The sequence below is a fragment of the Bacillus rossius genome, chromosome 7, assembly GCF_032445375.1.
Source record: "Bacillus rossius redtenbacheri isolate Brsri chromosome 7, Brsri_v3, whole genome shotgun sequence".
NCBI lineage: Eukaryota > Metazoa > Arthropoda > Insecta > Phasmatodea > Bacillidae > Bacillus > Bacillus rossius.
This window is the reverse complement of record NC_086335.1, coordinates 23,393,860-23,418,529: the sequence shown is the minus strand read 5'-3', so window position 1 is coordinate 23,418,529 and position 24,670 is coordinate 23,393,860. Positions and strand designations below refer to the sequence as shown.

At 38.0% G+C, this 24,670-nt stretch overlaps 1 protein-coding gene across 2 annotated transcripts in view; it reads right to left on the bottom strand.

The window, feature by feature from the left end:
* The window catches only part of LOC134533724 (eukaryotic translation initiation factor 3 subunit L), a 45,606-nt gene that overhangs the window by 4,815 nt on the left and 16,121 nt on the right, over nt 1-24,670 (bottom strand). The window contains exons 6-9 of one of the 2 annotated variants that reach the window (XM_063371309.1): nt 22,272-22,442; nt 17,093-17,263; nt 11,662-11,808; nt 5,887-6,050 (exon numbers count right to left, since the gene is read on the bottom strand). In XM_063371309.1, coding sequence (XP_063227379.1) covers nt 5,887-6,050; nt 11,662-11,808; nt 17,093-17,263; nt 22,272-22,442 — 653 coding nt within the window. The remainder of the gene's footprint in view (nt 1-5,886; nt 6,051-11,661; nt 11,809-17,092; nt 17,264-22,271; nt 22,443-24,670) is intronic. The other variant, XM_063371310.1, reaches the window with a different exon arrangement.

The window sequence follows — 24,670 nt, the reverse complement described above, 5'->3', positions numbered from 1 at the left end:
TTTTTTTTTCAATTTTGCAGTTACCCAATTCAAGAGAATAATTTTTTGATGATGCTTTTAGATCTGCTTGTTGAACAGACCCCCAATAGTGGTTGTTGCTTAAATTATTATTTTTTTTGTAAATATTTCTAAAACTAATTGAAAATATTTTTTTGATGATTTTAGCGGGGTGTTCGGATTGTGTAATCGGCCTCTACAGTAGAGGAGAACACACAATACATTAAATTTGTCTTTAATTTAAACTATTTGTTAAAAAAGGAATACATACAAGAATATGAGGTATACATGGGAGTTTTAAAGTTTCCCTCAATTTACACTTTCTCCTTTGTTCTCCCTGAAAAATTTAAATACAGGATTTTACTGTAGTGTTTACACAATTTTTCTAAATTTTTGCAAAAAAATCTCTGAAACAAACAAAGTGGGAGGTAAAAAACTGTGGACGAATAACAAATTTACCCACGTGAGTTGCAGATTTTTTATTTAATAAAATGTACTGTGACCCATATGTGATAATTTCCATTTTGTGTATAATAAATAAATAAATAAAAAAACTGGAACTGTTGTGGTCGACTCTATATGTACTTAAATGAGCCTGTGTTGGTTTTTAATAAATAAATCATAAGTAAATATATAATGTTTAATGTTAAGCTACATCTGCTGCCTGTCGTGCTGCTACCCAGCCGGAGTCAAGTGACGTGGCTGTCTGCCGCTGGGCTGGACGCTCAGCAAGAGGGGGAATTTAAAAATTAACCAGCCAGAAAGAGAGTGACAGAGAGATAGAGAGGACAGGAGTGCATGGGTGTGTGTGTGTTTGAGTGCGTGTGGCCAGGAAGCAGTGTTTAAGGTTTCCCTCCCTTTCTCGTCATTAACTGGCACTTTACACAATTACGTCTATCTCGGCATGTTTTTGTGACCCAACTGTGTGTTTCTGTTAAGATTTCCTATGCTTTCTACGGCAAAATTTCATTCACTGCTGTAAATGGCGTGCTTATATTTATTTAAGAAACTGACAAAAAAAATTTACAAAGAAAATGCCAGTGGTCTTTTCTCTCTTGGGAAAGACGGGAAGGGAAACATGGGTATATAAAATAGAATTCTTTACCTCTGTATTTTTTTTAGAAGTGAAAGTTTGGCTAGGTTAGGTTAGCTACATACAAACACATTTTCCCCCCCACCAAAATTTAAATAGTCTAACAAACTATTTGTGTAATTATTGTATCTGTCTTAACCTAACCACCTTTTTTCTTCAGGATTCTTTATTATTAGGGGTAGTCAAATTTCGTTAATGACGAAATCGCGAAATTTTAAAAAAATCACTTGCAGATGATGTGTAATACAAATAACCTTACTTGGTAGTGATAAGACGTTAATATACTGCATTTCGTTTTAACGAAATTTGCTGTGATGCGCGAAATCCGTAGTTTTTCACGAAATATGACGAAATCGCGATATTCGCGCGAAATTAACCATTTTTATCGCGAAAAATCACGTTGAATCATTCTGGAACCTGCACAAAACATTTATTATTCCAAGAGGTTATATGTGAGACGCCATATTTGCTTTTTTTTTTCTCTAGCACCCATAGAGCAGTGTGTGGCAATAAACATTATCACTTTAGCTACTGGTGGACAAATCACAGATGGCGTTGGTAGTTACGAGTGTCGAAATGTTCTATGATTTTGATTTCACGAGTGCGTGTCTGTCGAGTTTAAGTTCTTTATTTCCGAGTGGATGCAATGTCTCTTTTCCGCATCTATGATCGTTTTCCGTTATGGTCATATTACCGTGGTTACTGGATAAACGTATAAAATTCCGAAAGTTGTGTTTTCGAAAGAGCTAAATAATATGACGACGAAGGATTTTACGTGTTCAGTAAAGAAAAAGGCATCATGATGTGCAAGTTCTGTAATGAGCAAGTCGACTGGAAAATAAAATACACGTGTGAAAAACACTGTAAATTTCGAGGATCGCACAAGGTGAACTAAGCGTCAAGTTACTCTAGAACCATATATTTCACGAATGAAAATTATTACATCGAGACGTACGCTTCTCAGTCTCCGTCGTCGCACACGTTCCTACGAGACGTAGAAGGCCATAAAACGGCAAAAATTACATTATTTTGCCGACCGCAAATGCGTCTGGTGACGCAATCGTCGATAGCCTTAACTCAATCTTTGTTCCTTTCTCTGAATCGGCCAAACGCAGTCCAGAAAAATAGCGTCACTTCCATATTAGCCAATCTAATCTTAACTTTCAAAATGCTAATTGTTGTATCTGGGCGTCCTAGCCGAGGCGACTATTTATTTTCGTAGTTGTCACGGCAATGCACGAAAATAAATGCCGGCCAAGAGTGCCAACTTATACATGAACAAATACCGCACATGCAGTTGAGACGGTGAAAAACGTAAACAAATAAAAAAACAATACTCTGTACTGTTGAATAAGTAGTGTTTTGGTGGGGACTAGTTTGCAGGAAATATATAATAGCTGATTTTCAGAGATAGTCAAAATGGACTTGAGCCACTAACGTTTCTGATCAGTTTCCGATTTTTTTGTATGTAATCTTGAGAATTTTAATTACAAATGCAGCGTGCTAAATTTTAGATGTGCATGTAGTACCTCAAAACATTGTTTTTGATAAATTTTGACCAAATAAAACAATTATTACATCAAACATATACATGTGTATAAAATTATAATGACGAAATAGTTATTTTTTCTAACTAAACAATTTTTTTTCACCGAAATTTTGCACCGAAATAACTCTTTTTATTCACCGAAATGGGGCTTTTTTATTTACCATTTTTCATTGGCCCTATTTATTATTGGTTATATTTCCACAAGCCAATACACTACATATTTACATTCGCATTTTGTTACGTATTTGTTGGGTTATATGAAATTTTTTTTTAGTGGGATTCCATTTCTCATTCTTAAATTCAAATTCTATATTCGTACTTGAGAATAATTAGTAGGGATGGTGATTTTTCAATTTCGCGAAATAGATGCGAAAATATGCTAAATTATATTTTTTTCCGCTATAAAATGTGAGATCTAGACTATTCCGAGATAAATGCGAAATCAAGGTAACAAACGTAGATTCGTCTTCACTCTACACAATTTATTTACCGATTGTATTTTGTTTCAGTTCAGTATCAAAAGAAACCATCATTTTATGGCGTATTCAGCACAAGTATCTGTGTTACGTCATTTAAAACACTATTGTTCGTAAATATTGAATGAAGAATGGTTATCCGTGCCTCGCGATTGTAAACAAAGCAAAGAACAACTAGCTGGAAGAGTGTCCGTCATCTTGCAGAGTACAAGTTTTTAGGCCACCATATTGCGACATCTCTGCTTCGCCGCGCCCATTTTCTGGCTGTGTTTCACGTGAAAGCCGCGTTCTTGTGTAGTCTGTGGAAGGTGGTGTCTTTACAAATGCGTGCATACTCGTGAATGTGTTGTATACTGTTATTTCTAGTGGTAAAAATGGGACGAAACGTAATTTCCATTCGCGATCGCATAAATGAATACAAAAGTGAACAGTTCTACGAAAGTGATACTAATATTTTAATGTGCAATGTATGTAATCGCCGTCTGGAGTGGAAAAAAAAAAGATGTACTTGAAAAGCACATTAAATCTGAGGGAAAGCAGGCTGGGAAAAAAAAAAAAGATTCATTGAGAAATCGGATGAAGAAAAAAAGTTGGTAAAACGGCAAGCAACGGTTTCTGGCATAATCAAACACCAAAAAAAGGCAAAAATTAAAAAAAAACTAAAAAAAAGCTAAAAAAAAAAAAATTATTGAAAAAACGAGTTTCAATAACATTATTTGTGCACACTACATCAACTATGGTCATGAACACGGCTAAAAAATATTTATTGTAATATTAAGTATTCAATTTATTGCACTCATAAGTGCTAAAAAGTTGTTTGGAAACCTGCCAAGATAGGCTATCTTTGTAGTTGTGCTAGATCTTTATTTCTGTGGTTGTTAATAATTAATATGTGTATAATTTAATGATTTTTAAAAATATACTTTACTTCAGAAATTTAAAATGAGAGAATTGGCTAAATCTTGTTTTTAAAAATGCTACAAAATGCTAAATTTCAAATTCAAAATGCTAAATACCGTATTGGTCCGAATATAAGGCGACCATTTTTACATAAACGAAAGATGCAAAAATTGGAAGTCGCCTTATTTTCGCACCCAAGACGTCAGAACCGCAAACATTAGTTCCAAGCTGAAAGCTACAGTAGAAACATTGTTTAACAAAACGTTCACAATTTTTTATATTAACTAAAACTTTGTTACCTCACACGGGGAAAAACGATAAATCCACCTAATATTGCAGTAATTCACAATTGTTTGAAGTTGAAAATTAAAATATTTGTTCTTGAGTAAAAACGTGAATGTTGAAGCATCTCAAAATGGCAACCTTTTATTTCACAATTCATATTTGTACTTTGTGTACAATCGCGTGTTAACATTTACGGTAATTTATCTTCAGATTTTTAACGGAAATATTTGTACTAAAATATCACAGTTATTTTCAGAACGATTGTTTACGTTTACAAACATTTCGGATGTAATGTTTAGAAATTCACGGCTGCCAACTGTCTTTCCACAATATTTCTTTGTTGTAAAACGAACATTGCCGAACACGCACGAAGACGCCATATTAACAGGAATTTGGTACGTTGCTTCAAAAGCTATTTTAATAATCCACTCTTTATTTATGTAAAAACCTTTCATAATTATAATAGATTATTCTTTCAAATTCATAGAACAGACTCTCTCTGTCAGAGAGTAATATGGACAAATATACGCGGTCACGAACCGAGTTATTCATGGCCGTATGCTTCATCATGTCAGCTAGCCACTTGTTTTGTTCCGGCAAGATGCATTCTTTGTTTGCTTTTTTTACGTTTAACACACTACTAAATAGTAATACGCCTTGTTCTGTGGTAATACGTAGCTTAAGTCAAACGGAAAGTTAAATGCTGTATTTTAAGAGTGATTAATAGCCATTGTAAAAATTTTAAATTCGTAGATACAGTAAACTGTGAAAAATGAACAATCACACAATCACACATCGGTGGAACGGCGGGGAACGAGCTCTAGACAAATAAACAGCTCTGAAGATGACAATTATGCAGCTTCATTAGAGTAAACATACGAAAAAATTTCTAATGTAATACTTAAAAATGTAAATATTTTCTAATTGTTTTCTTTTGACTTTTAGGGTAGGCCATTCAAACTTATTTTAAATAAGTAATGTGACAAATATAAATTAATTGTTATACATAAATGCAAAAACGATTTATCAACACAAAATGTATGTCTAATGAATTTTCACATTAATTTCTACCAAAAATTATTTTTACATTTGTTTGGCCTCCTGAAACTGCAGGTCGCCTTATATTCGGGGTCGCCTTATATTCGGGCCAATACGGTATTATTTTAAATGCTATAAATCACCATCTCTAATAATTAGCTATTTGTATTCAATTCAAATTAAAAAACATATTCGTACAGGCCTACATCAAACTCATCACCCTACCAACGTAATCCTGATGTGTTACCGATCATGACATGTGGAGGAAAAAAGGGCCACTTGTGTCAAAAAAGTATAGGATATATAGCAAAATAAATAATATAAAATCCATCGATGATGAAATAAGGGAATGATACCAAATACCTGCTTTGACTCATTCTCACATTCAGTTTATATGCACCAAGGTGTTTGGCCTGCTTAATTCTTGAATATCTGTCATCTTAAAACTTTCTGTATATAATTGTGCCACAAGAAACTGTCTTTGCCATTGCCTCTTTGGAAAATGAAGTAATAGTTTTTGAAAACCACAACTACTCAGTCATGCTGACCTTCGAATGGTAGGCAGCATCTTTTGCTGGCGAACTTCGTCCATGAAAACCTTGGTTTGGTGCCGAGTGGCCTCCTTGGCGTAGTCTTCGGCAGGGGCATCCGCCGCAGGGGGAGCTGGGGACAGGAACTTGGGGCACGCAAACAAGAAGCATGCCTCAAACTCCTGAAACATCCATCACACCAACTGTAGTAAAACTCTTCAACTCAACATATCAATGTTTCATCAGCACAGGAAGTTAGGAGCATGCAAAATTTGCTTTCATAATAACACATAAAAATTTGTTTTTGTTACATTAAATTGTTAAAATATCTTTGTTGTATGATATCTTTGGTTGGCTTTAGGGTTCACTTTATATAGGTCAGGGTTGCCGTTTTTACGGATTTTATCCGTTTTCAAGGATATTTTGGAGTTACACCGGATTAACGGATAAGCACTTCGAATCACGGATATTTTAATTGACGAATGCACAAACATAAATATTTACTTACTGCTCCCGCTCCACTTCATAGATAACATGTCATCAAGAGACACTTCACTTTGCTATATCGTTTCAGTTTTTTTTAAGATGATAACAATTCACGCTTTACCTTTTATGTCTGGAAGCATTTTTTATTTCACGGATGAAAGTATACAGTGCATCTTAATATCTATGACAGTTGTTTTAGACACAGTGTTCTGTTTCTCTCTTCTGCGCGATGGTGCGTTTGTGCATGTAACGAAACATGCCCAGTAATATTTGTGCGAAGTGATATCTGACAGTGTTTTAACAGTCTGTGTTGTTATACCGTGCAATCACGATTTCTATGATGGATTGACAGAGTGTTTACAGTTTGTTGTTAATTTTAAAGTAATTGTTATGCACAAAAAATTCGGCTTGCATCTTTGTGGAGATTGCAATTGAAAGAAATGGAAAGAAAACACAAGGCACCTCCAGATCGAACGCTGTATAGACAACGATATAAACGTGAGTGGGAAGTAGAATTAAAGTGGCTGAAACCCGGTAAAATGGACTTTACTGCAGTGTGTTCATTGTGTCGGTCGGACTTTAACATTCAAAAGGGTGTTCTGAAAGATCTTAGACGTCACGAAAGCACACAGATATACCAGAGAAATCAGAGGGTTGCTGAACAAAGTACCTACTTCTCTCACATCTTTCATCAGCAAACCAGACAACAAAATTGTAGATGCAGAGCTCATGTGGGCGAATTTTATTTGTGAAAACAATTTGCCAATGAAACTTAGTGAGAGTTTCACAAAACTCGTCCCGCAGATGTTTCCTGACAGCGAAATTGCTAAGAGTTTTCACTGCTCGCGTACAAAAATGAAGGAAACATAATTAGTGTTATGAAAATATCAGTTTTTACACTACTGATTGATGAGTCAACGGATGACTTGATGTAAGCTTTTGGACATATGCCATTGCTAAGCACATGTATGACTGTAGAAGAAAACTACAAAATACCCAAAAGACAAAAACACAAATTAAGCAAAAAATTGCTGTTGTCAACAGGATATAAACACCACATAATATTCCATAACCGGAATATGGTCAACAAACAAAGATCAAGTCATGCATCCCATTGCACAAATCTTTCAAAGATAATAATGGATGTTACTGTAACGAGGCAAGTTGATGTTATGGCCAGGGTGTTTGTTGAAACTCACCTGTATAAAGTGATTGAATTAAGTGGTCAGGCTAGTGGAGAAAACATATTTAAAGTAGGCCTATGCAACTGGAATGAAGGAAAAGCTGATTTTTGAAGAAATAGGTACGCTTATAATACTTTGTTTTCTCCTGTGTCTTAGCTGTAAAAAAATGTTGCCGCGAATGAAAAACCTGTTAACAGAAATTTTCTTCTTACAGGATTTTACAGGATTTTTTATGGTCTAATACAGGATTTTATAACCATTCTTGGTGGCATCCCTGATATAGGTAATTTGACGGAAGTTCAAGAAATAGTAGGTGCAATTAAACCCTGAGAAAATTATGTGCATAATAAGATTAAGAAGAAAAACAAACCTTTTAATGCATGCAATTATATCATAAAATTTTCCTGTTAATAAACCTAAATTTCTAAGTATGTACCCTGAGAAACTTCTTAACAGAGATTTACTGTATCATTTTTTTTAATTTGCCTTTTCGCATTAAAAGTATTACTTTTTAAAGTTCCAAATGACATGACACGACATTCAGCATGCTGTGAAGTGGTGTGCCTCATGACAGGCACCAACAGGCACCCGGCTCACAAACCCCAGCCAACGACAGCCCGTTATTACATGTGGCTGGTCATCACAGCCTGCAGTACCACGCTCCCGCAGTGCCGTCATGACCAGCACAGGTTCGGACATTTCTGTATTCGAAGTAGATGTAGATAACATATAATTATTCTAATAATTAAAGCTGCTTGTATTACACTAATTTATGAATGAAATAAAAGAACATACAACATGCCCTTACAATAGTTAAAATAATTGAAGTCCATAATTTGGGTACCGTGGAACAGAACCATATGCAGAAATTAATTTCAGAGAAGGGTGGCAGGGGGGGGGGGGGGTGTGGGAGAGAAGATAGAACCACTTTTGCTGTTGATTGCTTTCAAATTATTTTCATTTGTTGGCAGGAATAATGTATTTTTTTAGGGTTTAGAGAAGAGGAGTGATTAATTCCCCCCCTCTAACCCCTTGTGTTTGCCCCACCAAGGGATTTGAAATACAGAAATTTAATTTACTGAGAAAAAATATACATATTTTTTTTATATGTATATATATTAGAGATGGGCGGTTAAATCCTCGAATCCCACAGAATCTCCAGTATTTTAAAGATTCGGGATTCAAGGCAAAATATTCTAACAAAAATATATTTATATATATTTTTATAAGTAAATTAAATACATATCATTTACTCATATGGAAAACTTTGTTCACGAAATGAATATAAATGTATAAGTTGCCATAATTAGGGACACAAAAATATGGTGAAGCGCGAAATTTGCAGAAAACAACAAAATTCTGCTGTTTTTGAAGTTTTTGTCTAAATGTGTTGTTTGGCAGGGAACACAGCTAGCCGTTTATGCGAGTTGATCGACGCCATTTCCGAAAAACATCTCGCTGCCAGCCAGCTCCGAACCTGGCATTGCGGTCCGGACTTTCGCGTTCGTAACAATATACAGTACACTCCCTATTTAACGCGGTTGTCGGGGGACATAACTTTTACCCGTGTTGTTGCATAACCGCGATGTTTCGATGTGACCAAGGTCAAAAGGCATAAAACACCGCCTGTGTTCTAATAGGTCGGCAAGCACGCACAGTATAGACGGCCCGCCTTTGTGCGGACTTTGCATCCGCAGTTTTCACTAAACGCGGGTGAAAAAATAAAAATAATAAATTTTAAATATAAATATGAAATGTTGAATTTTATTTTTTATTTTTCCGCATGCCGCGCACAGTTTGTCGCACGGCCTACGAGCGCGCCACACGCCGCCATACACACGTGCGGCACACAAGCTGCTGCCAGTCTCGTGGTGTCAGCCACAGTATCTGCTTCGTCTGAGTGTCCGTAACAAAGTAAGTGCAGTGTGTGCGGTTACACACGATTCTGTGGTCAAAGTCTTCTAAATAGAAAGGCCATAGTAATACTTCAAACCGAATATGAATCGCAAAGTACCGAGTTTGATTGACAAAATAAAAATTCTAGATTTACGTACTTACAGATAGCGTGTCTTTTGCAGAAGTATGCAGCAGATACGTGAAAAACGATTCTAGCATTCGTACAATATAAAATAAAGAATCGTCTATCGTGTAAAGTGGTTAAACTTTGTTATCCATGCTTACATTAAATTATAAATGGTCACATGTGGGATACAAAAATTGCGCCAAAATAATTTTAGCGCAATCAGTGGCGCCGTATTAAAAAGTCTGTTAAACATTGTCTTTACTTATTCCATCAAACGCTGTGTCGAGTTGCTGAGTGTGTGTGGCTCGGATCGGCAAGTGTTATATTCCCCAGCCTCTGGTTAAAGGTCGGGAGGCCGCTACACATAAACATATCCGGGGCTTGTTTACTACCTCACGGTAAAAGTGGTACAGTATGGTTCACGTTAGTATTGGACCACTGGGAATTCCTCGGCAAAGATTAAAAATACGCTAGCTGATTTACTTTACTATTTAATGTTAAAACATTATACCAAAGTAAAAAGATGAACGTGTATAATACAACGAATAATATTACGTTTGTAGGTTCAAGTTATAACAAAACATTTATATGTCAACACACGTGAACACGAGAAGTGTGCCGACGGAAATGAGTGAACTACTCAAGGTCACCAGACTTCCCCCCTTTCGGCTTAATCGCCCCTCTCATCACTGGCGCTTATATTCCACTCCTCCCGTCTACCCGGGTGTCTTGGTCGCATATTCTCTGCTCGCCTCTCCCCTCCCAGCGCTTGCCGTCAACCAAACCTATCCAAAATCAATCCCCAGCCGAGTCACGCTGGATAATGTCGCTGGACGGTGGGCTTTATCGGGTCCCCTGTCCGATGCTTTATTTGTGGGTTAAAAAAAATGTTAAGAACTAGTGTTTCAGAAAATAACACTGGGCTGGATTGGACCATAATTTGAAAACACTACAAGATAGAGGAATAATGTACGGAGATATCTTGTTTAGAATTTCACTGCGGACATTTTCTACGCCTAGGCTTTTTTCTGCCCGATGCTTAGTTTGTGAGTTAGAACGCAAAATTATCCTAATCGGCTGTCAACCATTTATTCCATTATTATTACTGTAGAACCTCGTTAATCCGTGACGCGCTAATTCGGGAATCGGATAATCCGGGACGATTAAAAAGTGCAGAAAAAAAAAGAGAAGTAAAAATTGTCAGCGCTTGAAATTAACGTCACGCGGGCCGGCGGCCGGCAACCACTGCAAGCCATCGTGTGGGCCGCCAAACTCTGCAACGCTGTTTGTACCGACCCTTTGTGTCGTCCCCCTTTCAGCTGTCACATTTGTCACTCTTTAAACTTAGGGGGATGTCCTGACTTCTGCTTCCCGTCTCCCTTTGTTTCCACCCGCCAACGCACGGCAGGCGCCTGGGAGTGACGTGTCTGGCTGGCATTCGGCTGGTCGAAGGGGCGGAGGGGGGTGGGGAGCTACCCAAAATTTATGTGTGCAAGTTCAGCACGATCTTATCTTTCTCTCTTCGGCTGTTGTAAATGACCGTGAACTAATGGCTAGGCAGTGCCGTATTTTTTTAAGCCGAGACTAATTCGAAGACGGCCCCTACCGTGAACGGATTATCCGGGTTTATTACTTTTTTTTTTTACAGGATTTTAATTATCCGGGTATCGGCGGGTCCCAATTAACACGAATAATGGAGAGTTTACTATTTTTTATCCATCTGCTGCCAAGGCGCAGTAAGTCTCGGTAGATGTTACGTCACATGACCTTGGCCTTAACCCAGCTGCACGCCGGTGTCTGAGAAGCTTGACAAGACCTTCCGGGCTTTTAATCCCTAGTCCGTGAAATTCTGTAATCCGTGATTATCTCGGTCCCGACCATCACGAATTAACGAGGTTCTACTGTTATTATTATTATTATTATTCATTTATGATTGGGGGACATGGTTTGACCCGCGATATACCCGATTCCGCGATCTATCGGGGCGCGGTATACCGGGAGTTTACTGTATAACTAAAATTTACAAACTCTGTAAAACTTGCGTTGAAACCGACTGAGTTTCAGTTTGAACAGATAGAGATAGCAGAGAAAGGCACTGACCGCCAGGTCGCCGTACTGCATCTTGTACATCTTCTCGTGGTAGTTCTTCTCTCGCAGCACCTGCTGGATGGACTCGTCTATGCACTGAGGGTGCAGCACCAGGCAGATGGCAAGCAGGTTGTACATCTGCTCCGTCTGCTTGTTGATCTGCACAACCACCACCACCACCACCACATTACCACAGAAACTACCCGTGGAACGTACATACAACTGCACTTAAAACTTTGTAACTAGAGACATACATTTGCATTTTCATTGCGTGGCACAACGTGGTTTTTTTTTTCCTTCTTCCAGTTATTTGCATCTTTTAATGGAGGTTTATGTAATACTAGTCACAGTACTGAAAATATTTAGATTAAGTAACATGTACAGTAAACTCCCGGTATACCGCACCCCGATAGATCGCGGAATCGGGTATATCGCGGGTCAAACCATGTCCCCCAATCATAAATGAATAATAATAATAATAATAATAACAGTAGAACCTCGTTAATTCGTGATGGTCGGGACCGAGATAATCACGGATTACTGAATTTCACGGACTAGCGATTAAAAGCCCGGAAGGTCTTGTCAAGCTTCTCAGACACCGACGTGCAGCTGGGTTAAGGCCAAGGTCATGTGACGTAACATATACCGAGGCTTACTGCGCCTTGGCAGCAGATGAATAAAAAATAGTAAACTCTCCATTATTCGTGTTAATTGGGACCCGCCGATGCCCGGATAATTAAAATCCTGTAAAAAAAAAAGTAATAAACCCGGATAATCCGTTCACGGCAAGGGCCGTCTTCGAATTAGTCTCGGCTTAAAAAAATACGGCACTGCCTAGCCATTAGTTCACAGTCATTTACAACAGCCGAAGAGAGAAAGATAAGATCGTGCTGAACTTGCACACATAAATTTTGGGTAGCCCCCCCCCCTCCCCCTACTCAACCCACTTCGTCCAGCCGAATGCCAGCCAGACACGTCACTTGCCAGGCGCCTGCCGTGCGTTGGCGGGTGGAAACAAACAAAGGGAGACGGGAAGCAGAAGTCAGGACATCCCCCTCAAGTTTAAAGAGTGACAAATGTGACAGCTGAAAGGGGGACGACACAAAGGGTCGGTACAAACAGCGTTGCAGAGTTTGGCGGCCCATGCGAAGGCTTGCAGTGTTTGCCGGCCGCCGGCCCGCGTGACGTTAATTTTAAGCGCTGACAATTTTTACTTCTCTTTTTTTTTTCTGCACTTTTAAATCGTCCCGGATTATCTGATTCCCGAATTAGCGCGTCACGGATTAACGAGTTTCTACTGTAATAATAATGGAATAAATGGTTGACAGCCCATTAGGATAATTTTGCGTTGTAACTCACAAACTAAGCATCGGGCAGAAAAAAGCCTAGGCGTAGAAAATGTCCGCAGTGAAATTCTAAACAAGATATCTCCGTACATTATTCCTCTATCTTGTAGTGTTTTCAAATTATGGTCCAATCCAGACCAGTGTTATTTTCTGAAACACTAGTTCTTAACATTTTTTTTAACCCACAAATAAAGCATCGGACAGGGGACCCGATAAAGCCCACCGTCCAGTGACATCATCCAGCGTGACTCGGCTGGGGATTGATGTTGGATAGGCTTGGTTGACGGCAAGCGCTGGGAGGGGAGAGGCGAGCCGAGAATATGCGACTAAGACACCCGGGTAGACGGAGGAGTGGAATATAAGCGCCAGTGATGAGAGGGGCGATTAAGCCGAAAGGGGGGATGTCTGGTGACCTTGAGTAGTTCACTCATTTCCGTCGGCACACTTCTCGTGTTCACGTGTGTTGACAAGCGGAGACATATAAATGTTTTGTTATAACTTGAACCTACAGACGTAATATTATTCGTTGTATTATACACGTTCATCTTTTTACTTTGGTATAATGTTTTAACATTAAATAGTAAAGTAAATCAGCTAGCGTATTTTTAATCTTTGCCGAGGAATTCCCAGTGGTCCAATACTTACGTGAACCATACTGTACCACTTTTGCCGTGAGGTAGTAAACAAGCCCCGGAAATGTTTATGTGTAGCGGCCTCCCGACCTTTAACCAGAGGCTGGGGAATATAACACTTGCCGATCCGAGCCACACACTCAGCAACTCGACACAGCGTTTGATGGAATAAGTAAAGACAACGTTTAACAGACTTTTTAATACGGCGCCACTGATTGAGCTAAAATTATTTTGGCGCAATTTTTGTATCCCACATGTGACCATTTATAATTTACTGTAAGCATGGATAACAAAGTTTAACCACTTTACACGATAGACGATTCTTTATTTTATATTGTACGAATGCTAGAATCGTTTTTCACGTATCTGCTGCATACTTCTGCAAAAGACACGCTATCTGTAAGTACGTAAATCTAGAATTTTTATTTTGTCAATCAAACTCGGTACTTTGCGATTCATATTCGGTTTGAAGTATTACTATGGCCTTTCTATTTAGAAGACTTTGACCACAGAATCGTGTGTAACCGCACACACTGCACTTACTTTGTTACGGACACTCAGACGAAGCAGATACTGTGGCTGACACCACGAGACTGGCAGCAGCTTGTGTGCCGCACGTGTGTATGGCGGTGTGTGGCGCGCTCGTAGGCCGTGCGACAAACTGTGCGCGGCATGCGGAAAAAAAAAAATTCAACATTTAATATTTATCTTTAAAATTTATTATTTTTATTTTTTCACCCGCGTTTAGTGAAAACTGCGGATGCAAAGTCCGCACAAAGGCGGGCCGTCTATACTGTGCGTGCTTGCCGACCTATTAGAACACAGGCGGTGTTTTATGCCTTTTGACCTTGGTCACATCGAAACATCGCGGTTATGCAACAACGCGGGTAAAAGTTATGTCCCCCGACAACCGCGTTAAATAGGGAGTGTACTGTACTTAGTTTCAAAAAGCCTGCTGTCATTATTATGTTATTATGTTTTGGTAGAATTATCTGGAATTCCTTGTGCTGTGCCACTTTTAGATAAAGCACATTAATTTTTTTTTTTTATAATTTTTCATGGAGTTTAGTTGATATGTAGTTTTTAATTTTGAGTTTTACTGTTTTGTCCCTTCAAGCCTTTTGGTCTGAAAGTTTTTATGAGCAAGCAGTTCACCCTTGCTAGGTAGGCTCTATATTACACCTTAACTGTCAAAAAGAAAATATTATGCTAGCTGAGGGCTGGCTAGTCAAACTTCATGACATAAGTACAACCAAAATTTTTGAAATTTACACAAGAAAATTTTTTGGTTGTCCATGAATCGGGACAAGATTATATGGTAAATTGCAATAAAACTGAAATAACAAAGAAAAGAATGTCAGAACACCGCATAACATAAAACGCAAGTTAATACACCATGTAGCAGCAAAATGCAAGTTAAATCATGGAATTAAGCAGCATTTAACCAAAACTTAATTCAAATAATAATAATAATAAAATAATGTTTTAATGTTAAAAATTCAAGAAAAGTCATCATTGCTGGTAATGTACAAGGCCACTAAACAAAAGACAGAACAAAAGACAAAACGTAAATAAACGTGTAGGAAAAATGTATTTTTTATTGTTCGAGGCAATGAGATTTATTAAACCAAACGAAATATCTGTAATCATGATATGACGGAGTTAGATGAATTTTGTAATATATACAAATATTACTGTATTTCGTCCTAAAATGTGTAACAAAATATTACACCGTAAAAACCTACTTAATTACGCCGGGATAATCGGCAAAGTAATCGTTAAGATAATCGCCGATTACGATTAATCGGAAAGTACCCATAATCGCCGATTACGATTCATCGGTATCCGCATCGGTGCACCACTAGTTGTTTAGCAAATAACTTTTTAATATGTAGCTATCCAACGCTAGGAAACCATTTACATGATTTCACAGTATCTTTAATGTAGCTATCCTAACCAAATCAACCGTCCACAATGTTTTAAAATTTAAAGTATTTATAATGTAGCTAACCTAACCTAATTGACCATTAGTTATCATAAGTTGTCCAAAATAAACAGTCACGGACACACGGCAAATGAAAAATATGGCTGCGTACAAATAAATACAGTTGACTTGTTTATGATCTTTCCTTTTATCTAAGTTCACATGTTCACACTAAGTTCACGTGCCATTTTTACACTCCAAATATTAATAAACAATGCCCGTGTTTTTATTTTGAATTTACAAAAACAAAACTCCGAAGTTTGCAGAAGGTGAATTGTTCGGGTGTAATCGGGAATGGCAGAACTTTATGTGCATCATAGGCCAGCTTGCACAGTCGTGACTAAAGGCGAAGTGGAGTATTCTTCCATTTGATTAACCTGCCAAGTTTTAGGCTTCCCGATTTGGGCCAAGTGGAGTTCAAGATGTTTACGTAACGCACTTGTTGTACATGACTTTACGCGAGATATTTTTGCACCACAAAACAGACATGCAGCTTTGGTGGTGTCGGATTTGTCCAGAACAAAATGTTCCCATACATCAGACATCTCTGATTGTGATTTACGTCACGTAAATGACTTTAAATCACCATTCACAACGAAAGATAAACCACATGTTACATGGAAATATTCAGTTCAGTAGAAAAACTCGCATAGATAAAATCAATACCGACAACAAAATTAATAAACAAACGGGACGAGACGCCATTGTTCCGTACCCAGTGTCGCCAATACTTTGTGTGTGAATTGCGTGTAGTGAATATTGTTTTGTTTGAACTTTGTTTCTGTTGAAAACTTTTACGTTTGTTTGTGAACTAATTTATTAATTTATATTATTGATTAAAACATTACAAAAACAAATTCTCATATGCTTAAAGAAAACGGAACAGTGTTTGATGAGTTCGAAGAAAATGCAGCTGACGATGCGCAGCGGTCGCGAGTCGTGAATGGAAGTTTGGTGCTTGATTAGGTTACGGCTCAAATGGTAAAAATCAATAATAATTTTGCATCACTGCTTGTATTTTGAAAAGTGGCAGATTAATTAATAAATTCGTAAACTGCTTGTATTTTGAAAAGTGGCAGATTAATTAATAAATTCGTAAACTGTTTTATGTAGGCAAAACATAATATCAACACAGCTTAGGCTGGGTACATTTTTGTTTATAACAACTGATGCCTTCCTAACCTCAAATATGTTGTGCTTTTACAGTTTCTTGTGTATATAAAGACAAAAATTTTTTCTTGAGAAATTTCAGTTTTAGTACAGATTAATGGTTAGGATTTTTTCTATAAATAACCCATACAAGCAGTTTATGCATAATAAATTAAAAAAACACTGAATCCTTTATCAGACCTGCCGAAGCTTCGAATCCCTAGGATTCGGTCGCCCCATCCCTAACTGAGACCCTGGTCTAATGTCCAGGAATTTGAAGATCTGCACCAGCGAGACCACTGCACATCCAGGGACTGACGGACAGCACTTGCCTGGTCGTTCTGGTAAGAGCGAGTCTGGAAGAGCTGCTTCGTGCGCTGGATGAAGAGCAGGATGGAGCTGAAGGTGCGGATGGCGTCTGAGTAACGCCGCATCATCATGTAGGCAAAGCCCACGTAGTACGCAGTCGAGATCTGGCACGCCGGGATGTGGGAGTACTGGCTCTGGAAGATGCAATCCCTCTCACCTGATAGCTCACTTTTGTACATGATACACAGAAGTACAATCATCTCCTCTTAGCCCACTATTCAAGCATAATTACAAACCTGTTCGTCTGTATTCACATGTCTTCCTAAATTAACTTGAATCTCACCTGACTAAATTAAATGAAAATTTGTATTTGAATAAATAATTAGATGAAATGTAATACAGAAAAAAATTAGATATTGTGTAAATGATTTCTAAAAGCATTAATTTATAATATTAACAGAAATGCAGTTAGTAATTTCAATCAAAATCATTCAATTCAACACAACTTTAATGAGACCCAGATATTTCTTAAGTAGCAAGTCTTAAAATTCTTGGGTGATAACTGATAAGACATAAATATCCTTGGTAAAAAAAAATTAAAAAATTCTTGAGTAAAAAAATATTTTTCTAAAATGAAGAAGACATGCACACCAAACAAAGGGAAGTGTGAACATCTAAGATGTCCCGTAATTCAATGTAAAGCCAAGAACACTTGACCAAAACTATATATGTTAGGAATGGGATTTTCGAATCTTGGATTCGTCGAATATACCGAATCCTATGGATTCGAGGATTCGTAGGATCCGAGGTGGGATTCGAGGTAGGATTCGAGGTGGGTTTTTAAGAGTTTTAGGTAGTAATTGAAAATTGTAGTGCTGGGCGAAGTTAGAAAACTTCGAACCGAACCATTACGTTCGGTTCGGTTCGAAACCTCTTAAAATATATTCGTAAAACCGAACGTTCGTTTAAAAAAAATTACGTTTTTCTAATTTTCTAACCCCCATTTGAGACCATTCACAAAACAGCACAACAAAATTCCATTACTTGTAATATTCCGACTTTTATCGCATTATCGTCGCCTCAACAGTTTCAATCGCAGACAAAATAAAATAAAAATTCATTAATCGTCGCATAACTCCCATAGCATTTTTTCATATAGGCGCGCTTTGTTTTTTGTTTACTTTAGAGAATTTTGTATGCATTTCTCGTACTACGTAATATAAACTATCGTACAAATGCCAAAGGTATTGTATATTATACCTTTAACTATAGTGCGTGTACGAGAAGTGTTGTAAAATCACCAAAGATTGCGTACCCCATACGTTAAACTAAAGCGCATGTACGAGAACTCTCGTATTTTGGCAAAACTAACGTGATCAAGTTAATACAAGACAAATGCGGTAGGAAATGATTACGTAAATTACGTATTTTAAATTACTGGGATGTATTTATTTTCTTTGGCCTTTTTGGTTATAACTAGCAGGTACTGAAAATATTAATTTAATCTTCTGTATTAAAAGTACTGGTCCAGTAAATTTTACAGTAGGGTACTAAGGTGACTAGCGTAGTCGCGGCAACCATCATTATTTCTCGTGTTTTCTTTTTTCCGACGCAAATTTCTATAACCACACTTCTTACGTTACGTTTACAATATTATTGTTCTTGAGGTGATTTGCGATGAGCAGGCTTACGTCGTTTAAGTTTTCCAATTGAAGAAAAGATAATGACGACCCAGATGACCCAGAACCACCCCAAAACATGTCTAAAGTTTCTTCTGACGAGCAGCATTCTTCCAAGAAAACAGCAACTGCAGTCAGCGGGTTTTGTAACGTAGATAGGTAACTTAATTCACATTCGACTTTTTTTTAATGTCCTATTAAAAAGTTTTACTTATTAAAAATGTTAGGTTATGTTAACCACAAAAAATATGTTATGTGGCCTTATGCTGAATGTTCGTCATCTTTATAATATTATATTTTTTTAAATGAAGGTTAGTGTACACTGAAAAAGGAAGATAGTTTTTTTTTAAATTTAGATGAAACTTCTTCATGAATTAAAAGTGTGTGTGTGTATAATTAAATGCAAAATGATTTTCTCTAAATTGTTTTCTTTCCTTCATTATTTATTGCATAAACTTAACTTATAAAATGTATTTGCAATGTTTTAATAAAGCTAAGTAAGCTATATAATGTTTTAATTTTACATATGGCTGGAGAACCTTTATTTCTCACCATTCTGTTAAAGACCAAAATGCTGGTTTCGGTTCATTTTAATTCAAAACAATTATTTCTGTATGAGGTTCGGTTCGGCTATGGTTCGATACCAGAGAACTGAGGTTCGTCCAGCTCTAGAAAATTGTATACCTAAACTATATTATAAAGGTAACGGAAATAGCACAAACATAAGATAAACTACGCTGCATTTTGTCAATTAGCATAACTACTCGATCATTTCCAACCTTCAATAATATAACATTTTGCAGAAAAAAACATAATTTTTTTTAAATGGTGTCTGTTATACAAACATATTTTATTGAAAACATAGGAAGGATAAATTTAACAGTGAATTAGACAGATGCAAACTTACGTGTGTGGTTTTTGAGGTTATTTGTCTCTATTTTATATCAGGTGTATACACTATGCACTTATTTTATAATTTTATAAATACACATGTGATTTTTTTAATACAGATGCCTATGTAATGTATAGGGGCCGGAAAAATTCGCAATTTGCGATAGATGCGATTTTTTTGCGAATTTTGAGGTTAGATGCGATTTTTTACTAATTGTTGTTATAAATGCTATATTTGCGAAATCGCGGTAAAATTGCCATTATCGGGCGAAAAACCACTATAGAATGCAACAAAATGGCTTGAACACACATTCCTCAAAGTATTTTTTTTGAAAATAGCCACCATAACACAATTACCGTAAACAATAGCTTCTGACAAGGCTTGTTGAAGGAATAAAATCCGAATCCTAACCTTTATTTATAAAACATTCCTTAACCAAATATCACGCATGATAGTATAGAATAAGTAATTTTGTAAATTTATTCTTTACAATTTACTCAAGATACCGTTGAATGTTGTTTAGAAAAGAATGTTCACACTACTTATCGACGCAGTTATTTTGTTTTGTTAGATCACATCACGTTCGCCTACGTTCGCCATTGCATCGTGTGTTGCCTGTTCATGAAGAGTATCTAACCTAACAAAACAAAATTTCCCGGGAAGCGCATCACGGAAACCAACAACCTAGAAAATATCTAGGTCGTTGACGGGATCGTAGTGAACTTGCAAAGATAAAAATGAAAATATTTTAAATGCTGAAAACTACTACAAATATTTTAGTACGCGGTTTTTTACATTCGTTGATAATCACTTTAGTCTTCAAATTTTTTTCTGATCAATATTTTACATAGGGACAAATCATACATTTTGTGGTGCACGTTTAGCGTACTGAAGTTGGTCAACTCGAATCGTCAGTTTGTTTCCATCTGAAATTACTAGTGGTCAAACGTTTGTTTACAAATACCGTTTAATGATTTTGGTTTGTGTTAAAATTCGTCATAATGGGTATAAACACTATTACAACTTCTTGTATTGTTATGTAACTTTAATATCTTATGCAAATTTCTTAAAAATAGATGCTAATTTCTGGAAAATAGATGCTAATTTTCAACATCATAACTGCTAATTATGTAATAAATAGATGCTAATTTTTCCAGGCCCTAGTAATGTATTAAAATAAATGTGTGATTTTTTTTAATAACATGTGGTGAAGTTTAGTGTAGGACTGGGATTCGAGATTCGATGACAAACACTGAGGATTCGAACAAGGATTCGGATTCGACCAAAATGTGGATTCGTCCCATCCCTAATATATGTATATATAGTTTTTGAGTTAAAGGCATTTTTTCAAAAGTCTTTAAACCACCACCCTATTCTCAACACCAGCATTTCAAGAATACTAAAATATTTACAGTACAAATTCTATGTTCAGGTTTTAAAACTTAGAAACGAAACACGGCAGCCCTACCTAAAGTGATAAAAACATTACATCTGTACTCCCATAGTCTAATTTGATATAGGTGGTACTCCCATAGCCTAATGATGATATAGGTTGAGCACATCCGCAATCTGCTTAGAAACAATTTTGTGGCCTTCATGGCGGATGCACTTAGCTAAGCTTTAACTTGGCATATAGTACCATTTGATATGAACCTATGTATTTAAATGCAGGGAAGTGTTTGGAACGTCGGATTTCGAACTACAACTTTAATCATTTTAGTATGAACATATTTATTGGAGTGTCAGTTTTATATGAACATATGTCATTTAAATTAGCAAATACAAAATTGAAGACTTTATTTAATATTTTTATTCACTGTGGTTAGATAAAATGCTTAATAACTTTACAGAATTTCCTTTAGTAATTTAAAATAAATGGTATAGGTTATAAAAGTTATAAGATATGAAATAATCTGATTAAGTATTTCTGTAAGCATTACAGCACCCAACCACATCGCAATTTGTGTTACTTTTCTGCATTTTATAACCATCCATATTGCTAATCGTTTTCACCATTTTCCCTGAAGGTTGGCAACGCACTGTGTCTCAATTTCTGTCATCCTGTAGTTAGTTACCACATTTGCCACCGGAGTAGCATGCAGGGTGCCATTAAAAAAGTTAAAAATAATAAGAATTATTTTACTTTCCCAATGCTAGTTATCTGAAACTAAGATAGTAGCATCATCTCTGCTTCCAGCTGCCACTTAAATGACTGATGCACTACCTACGTTAAAAATTGTCTGCCATCACATTAATATGTGTTAACGTCTGTTTCATTATTTAATAAAAAGAAATAAACAAATAAAACTCACGGATATTCGTGAATGAACACCAAAATTTGATAGTATAATTTTTTTTTTACAAAGAAATTTGTGAAACAAAAATACATGAAATCATATTTAAATAGGCATTAAAAGTCAATTCCCACTGTTTAACTGACACTTTGTTATGTTTCACATATTCGTGAGTTGCAATTTTTTTTTGTGTCTGTATTAATCCGAAAAGCACCCATTAAAATGATGAAGTTTTGGGTTAGGTGGAAGAACAAGTTAACAAAAAGGTTTGTACATTTCACCAGATAATTTAGCACGAGAATGGAACCAGCAGACGGGGGAGGCAGCATCGCGGTACCTTCTTGTGCAGCTCGATGTTCTCCAGCACCTTGATGGCCTGGTAGTAGTCCCCCAGGAGCGAGTGCAGCCGCAGCAGCCCCACCAGGCTGTAGTAGCCCAGCATCTTGTAGAGCGAGTGCCGGCCAAAGTCCCCGGCCACCGAGTCCGGGTCTCCCCCGCTCGCGTACACCTGTCGCCGGACATGCAGTCACCCGCCACGCCACAATGTGCGTGTCTCAGGAAAGGCTAGCGTCGGGTCAATTCGATTCCATCTACTTCAATGGTATGGCTGGTGAATTCTTCACATACAGCAAAATCATGAAATTAAGATTTTAATTTCTATTTTTAATAGGGGCATAAAACTTGATTTTCCAATACTAGAGATGAGTTGGCTCTACTTTTTTCCCGGTTCTCAAAATGGTTCCAATTCTTAAATATTGGTTCTCGGTGTAATCGCAACACAATTTCCAGTCACACCAAAGGTACTGTTCACAAGAGATTCAGTAAATTGAAATTAACAGTAATAACAAACTAATATGGCAGTAGCAACATCTCAAAACAATTGCAAGTTTTGTATGTGCTATAAAGGGCAAAGGCTGCAACTCTCAGGTTGAAAAGGTTCGCTAAGAAGAGAATATACACACATGATTTGGTGGTTAAGTTATAAGTCATGTAGGGGTGCAAATTTATAGAAACACCTACCGTTCATTAGTAGAAGCCAACTATAAATCATGGTATGTAGTTTGTTTTTAATTTAAGGTTTTATAAAAGTATTGTTAGATGTGGGCAAACAGGTACAAAAAGGATAGCCCAATTAATTGAAAACCGTTTCATTCATTAAATGCTTTTTACACTATTAATTAAATTACGACACTTAAAAATCTGTTTACAAATTAATCACTTTCATTTAGTCCACATTTTAATTCCTCACTGGAGCTCTACTCGACATGAGCTCTCCCTACTGTTCGTCTCTTCCATTGCACCTCTGACTGAACACACTTGACTCGCATTACCCACTCGCTCGTCCACACAACACAGTTCTAAAGTCTGCCTCGAAATCTACCATTATTTCGGTATGGATGAGTGTACCGTACTTGTAACGTATTTGCGTGCGCCTGGCGCTGATTCTCACGTTTGTATATTCATGCCACGGTCGATAAATAGGAGGTGAAGGATTTATGAAACTACATTCAGTGGTCTCCTTCTGTATGTTAGACCTTCCACGTTGGCACCACTTTTGGGGGAGGATCGTGGTGACTAAGTTGGGAGGGTTCCCCAACCTCTGGTCATAGCACCTCTCTAACTAAAGAGGGTGCTGCCGGGTCCAACTCTGCCTCAGTGCATCCTCAATTGCATGTATGAGACCGGAAATGGCGGAAGGGCTGAATCTGCGGGCAACAGCAGATGCGATAGAAACCTTTCCGGGGGGTTCGACGGCCGAGCCTCGGTGCATCGGTCCCCAAAGGGCCCCATAGTGAATGGATCAGGCCCCATGGTAAAGGAAGGACTGGGTATGGTGGTCATGGTGTCGGGCGACCGGGCCTAAAAACGGGCTGTAAACTGCACGGCGAGGTTTCCCCTTTAGCCTTGTAGTCGGTGGAGGTACTGAGGCAACCCCCAGGTGCCTTCAGCCCGGGCACTGTAGTTGCCATTTTCCAGCTGGGGCTAACGGCGGTCGTCGCCCGACTTGTGCAGTCGCATCCAGGCCTTAACCGGCTATAAACCCGTCGGGCCGAGGTACGGCGGGTCGGAGGGTATTCCGAGGCGACGAGGACACCCCGTGGCTGCACTCTAAAGCGTGATGGTCTAGTCAAGCTACCGGCGAACAGTCTGCCGATGAGACCCGTAGTACGGGGAGAATCCACCATGTTTGAATGGTGCCCCGCTGAGGTTTCCTCAAAGGCCCAGGATTCTTGTTGGGTAGGACTCGTACTTGGGAGTGGTGCCCCGAGTGCTTTAGGGGCAGGTATCAGGGTTCCCTAGCCCTTTGACGTGCTGACGTTGTGAGCGACGAGGACAGCTCCGGTTACCAGCCTGGTCAGCTGGAAGAGGTTGGGTAGGCCTCCACCGGACCGCGGGTTCGCTGGGTGATTGAGGAGTCCCAGTGTGAGGCGGGAGACAGGGGTAGGCACCAGAAGTGATGACAACTCCAGAGGGCTAAGGGAGCATCCAACTTGCTGGTGAGCTGAGTGGAGTAGGGGGCCGGAGGTGGTGCATAAGCTGAGATGGGTAGCCTCAGTCTCTTTGCATAGCCAAAAGCTCTAACGCTCTTCCTGGTTGCGTATGCGGCGTATCCGCATCCATGCCCATGGGGGCCCCAGGGCGGTAGGGCCTAATGGCTAAGAGCGCTGGGTCAACAAAGAAAAGGGGGGGAAACCCCTGTGACTGTCTAATTTGTATGTTCGACCTATCTAGCTT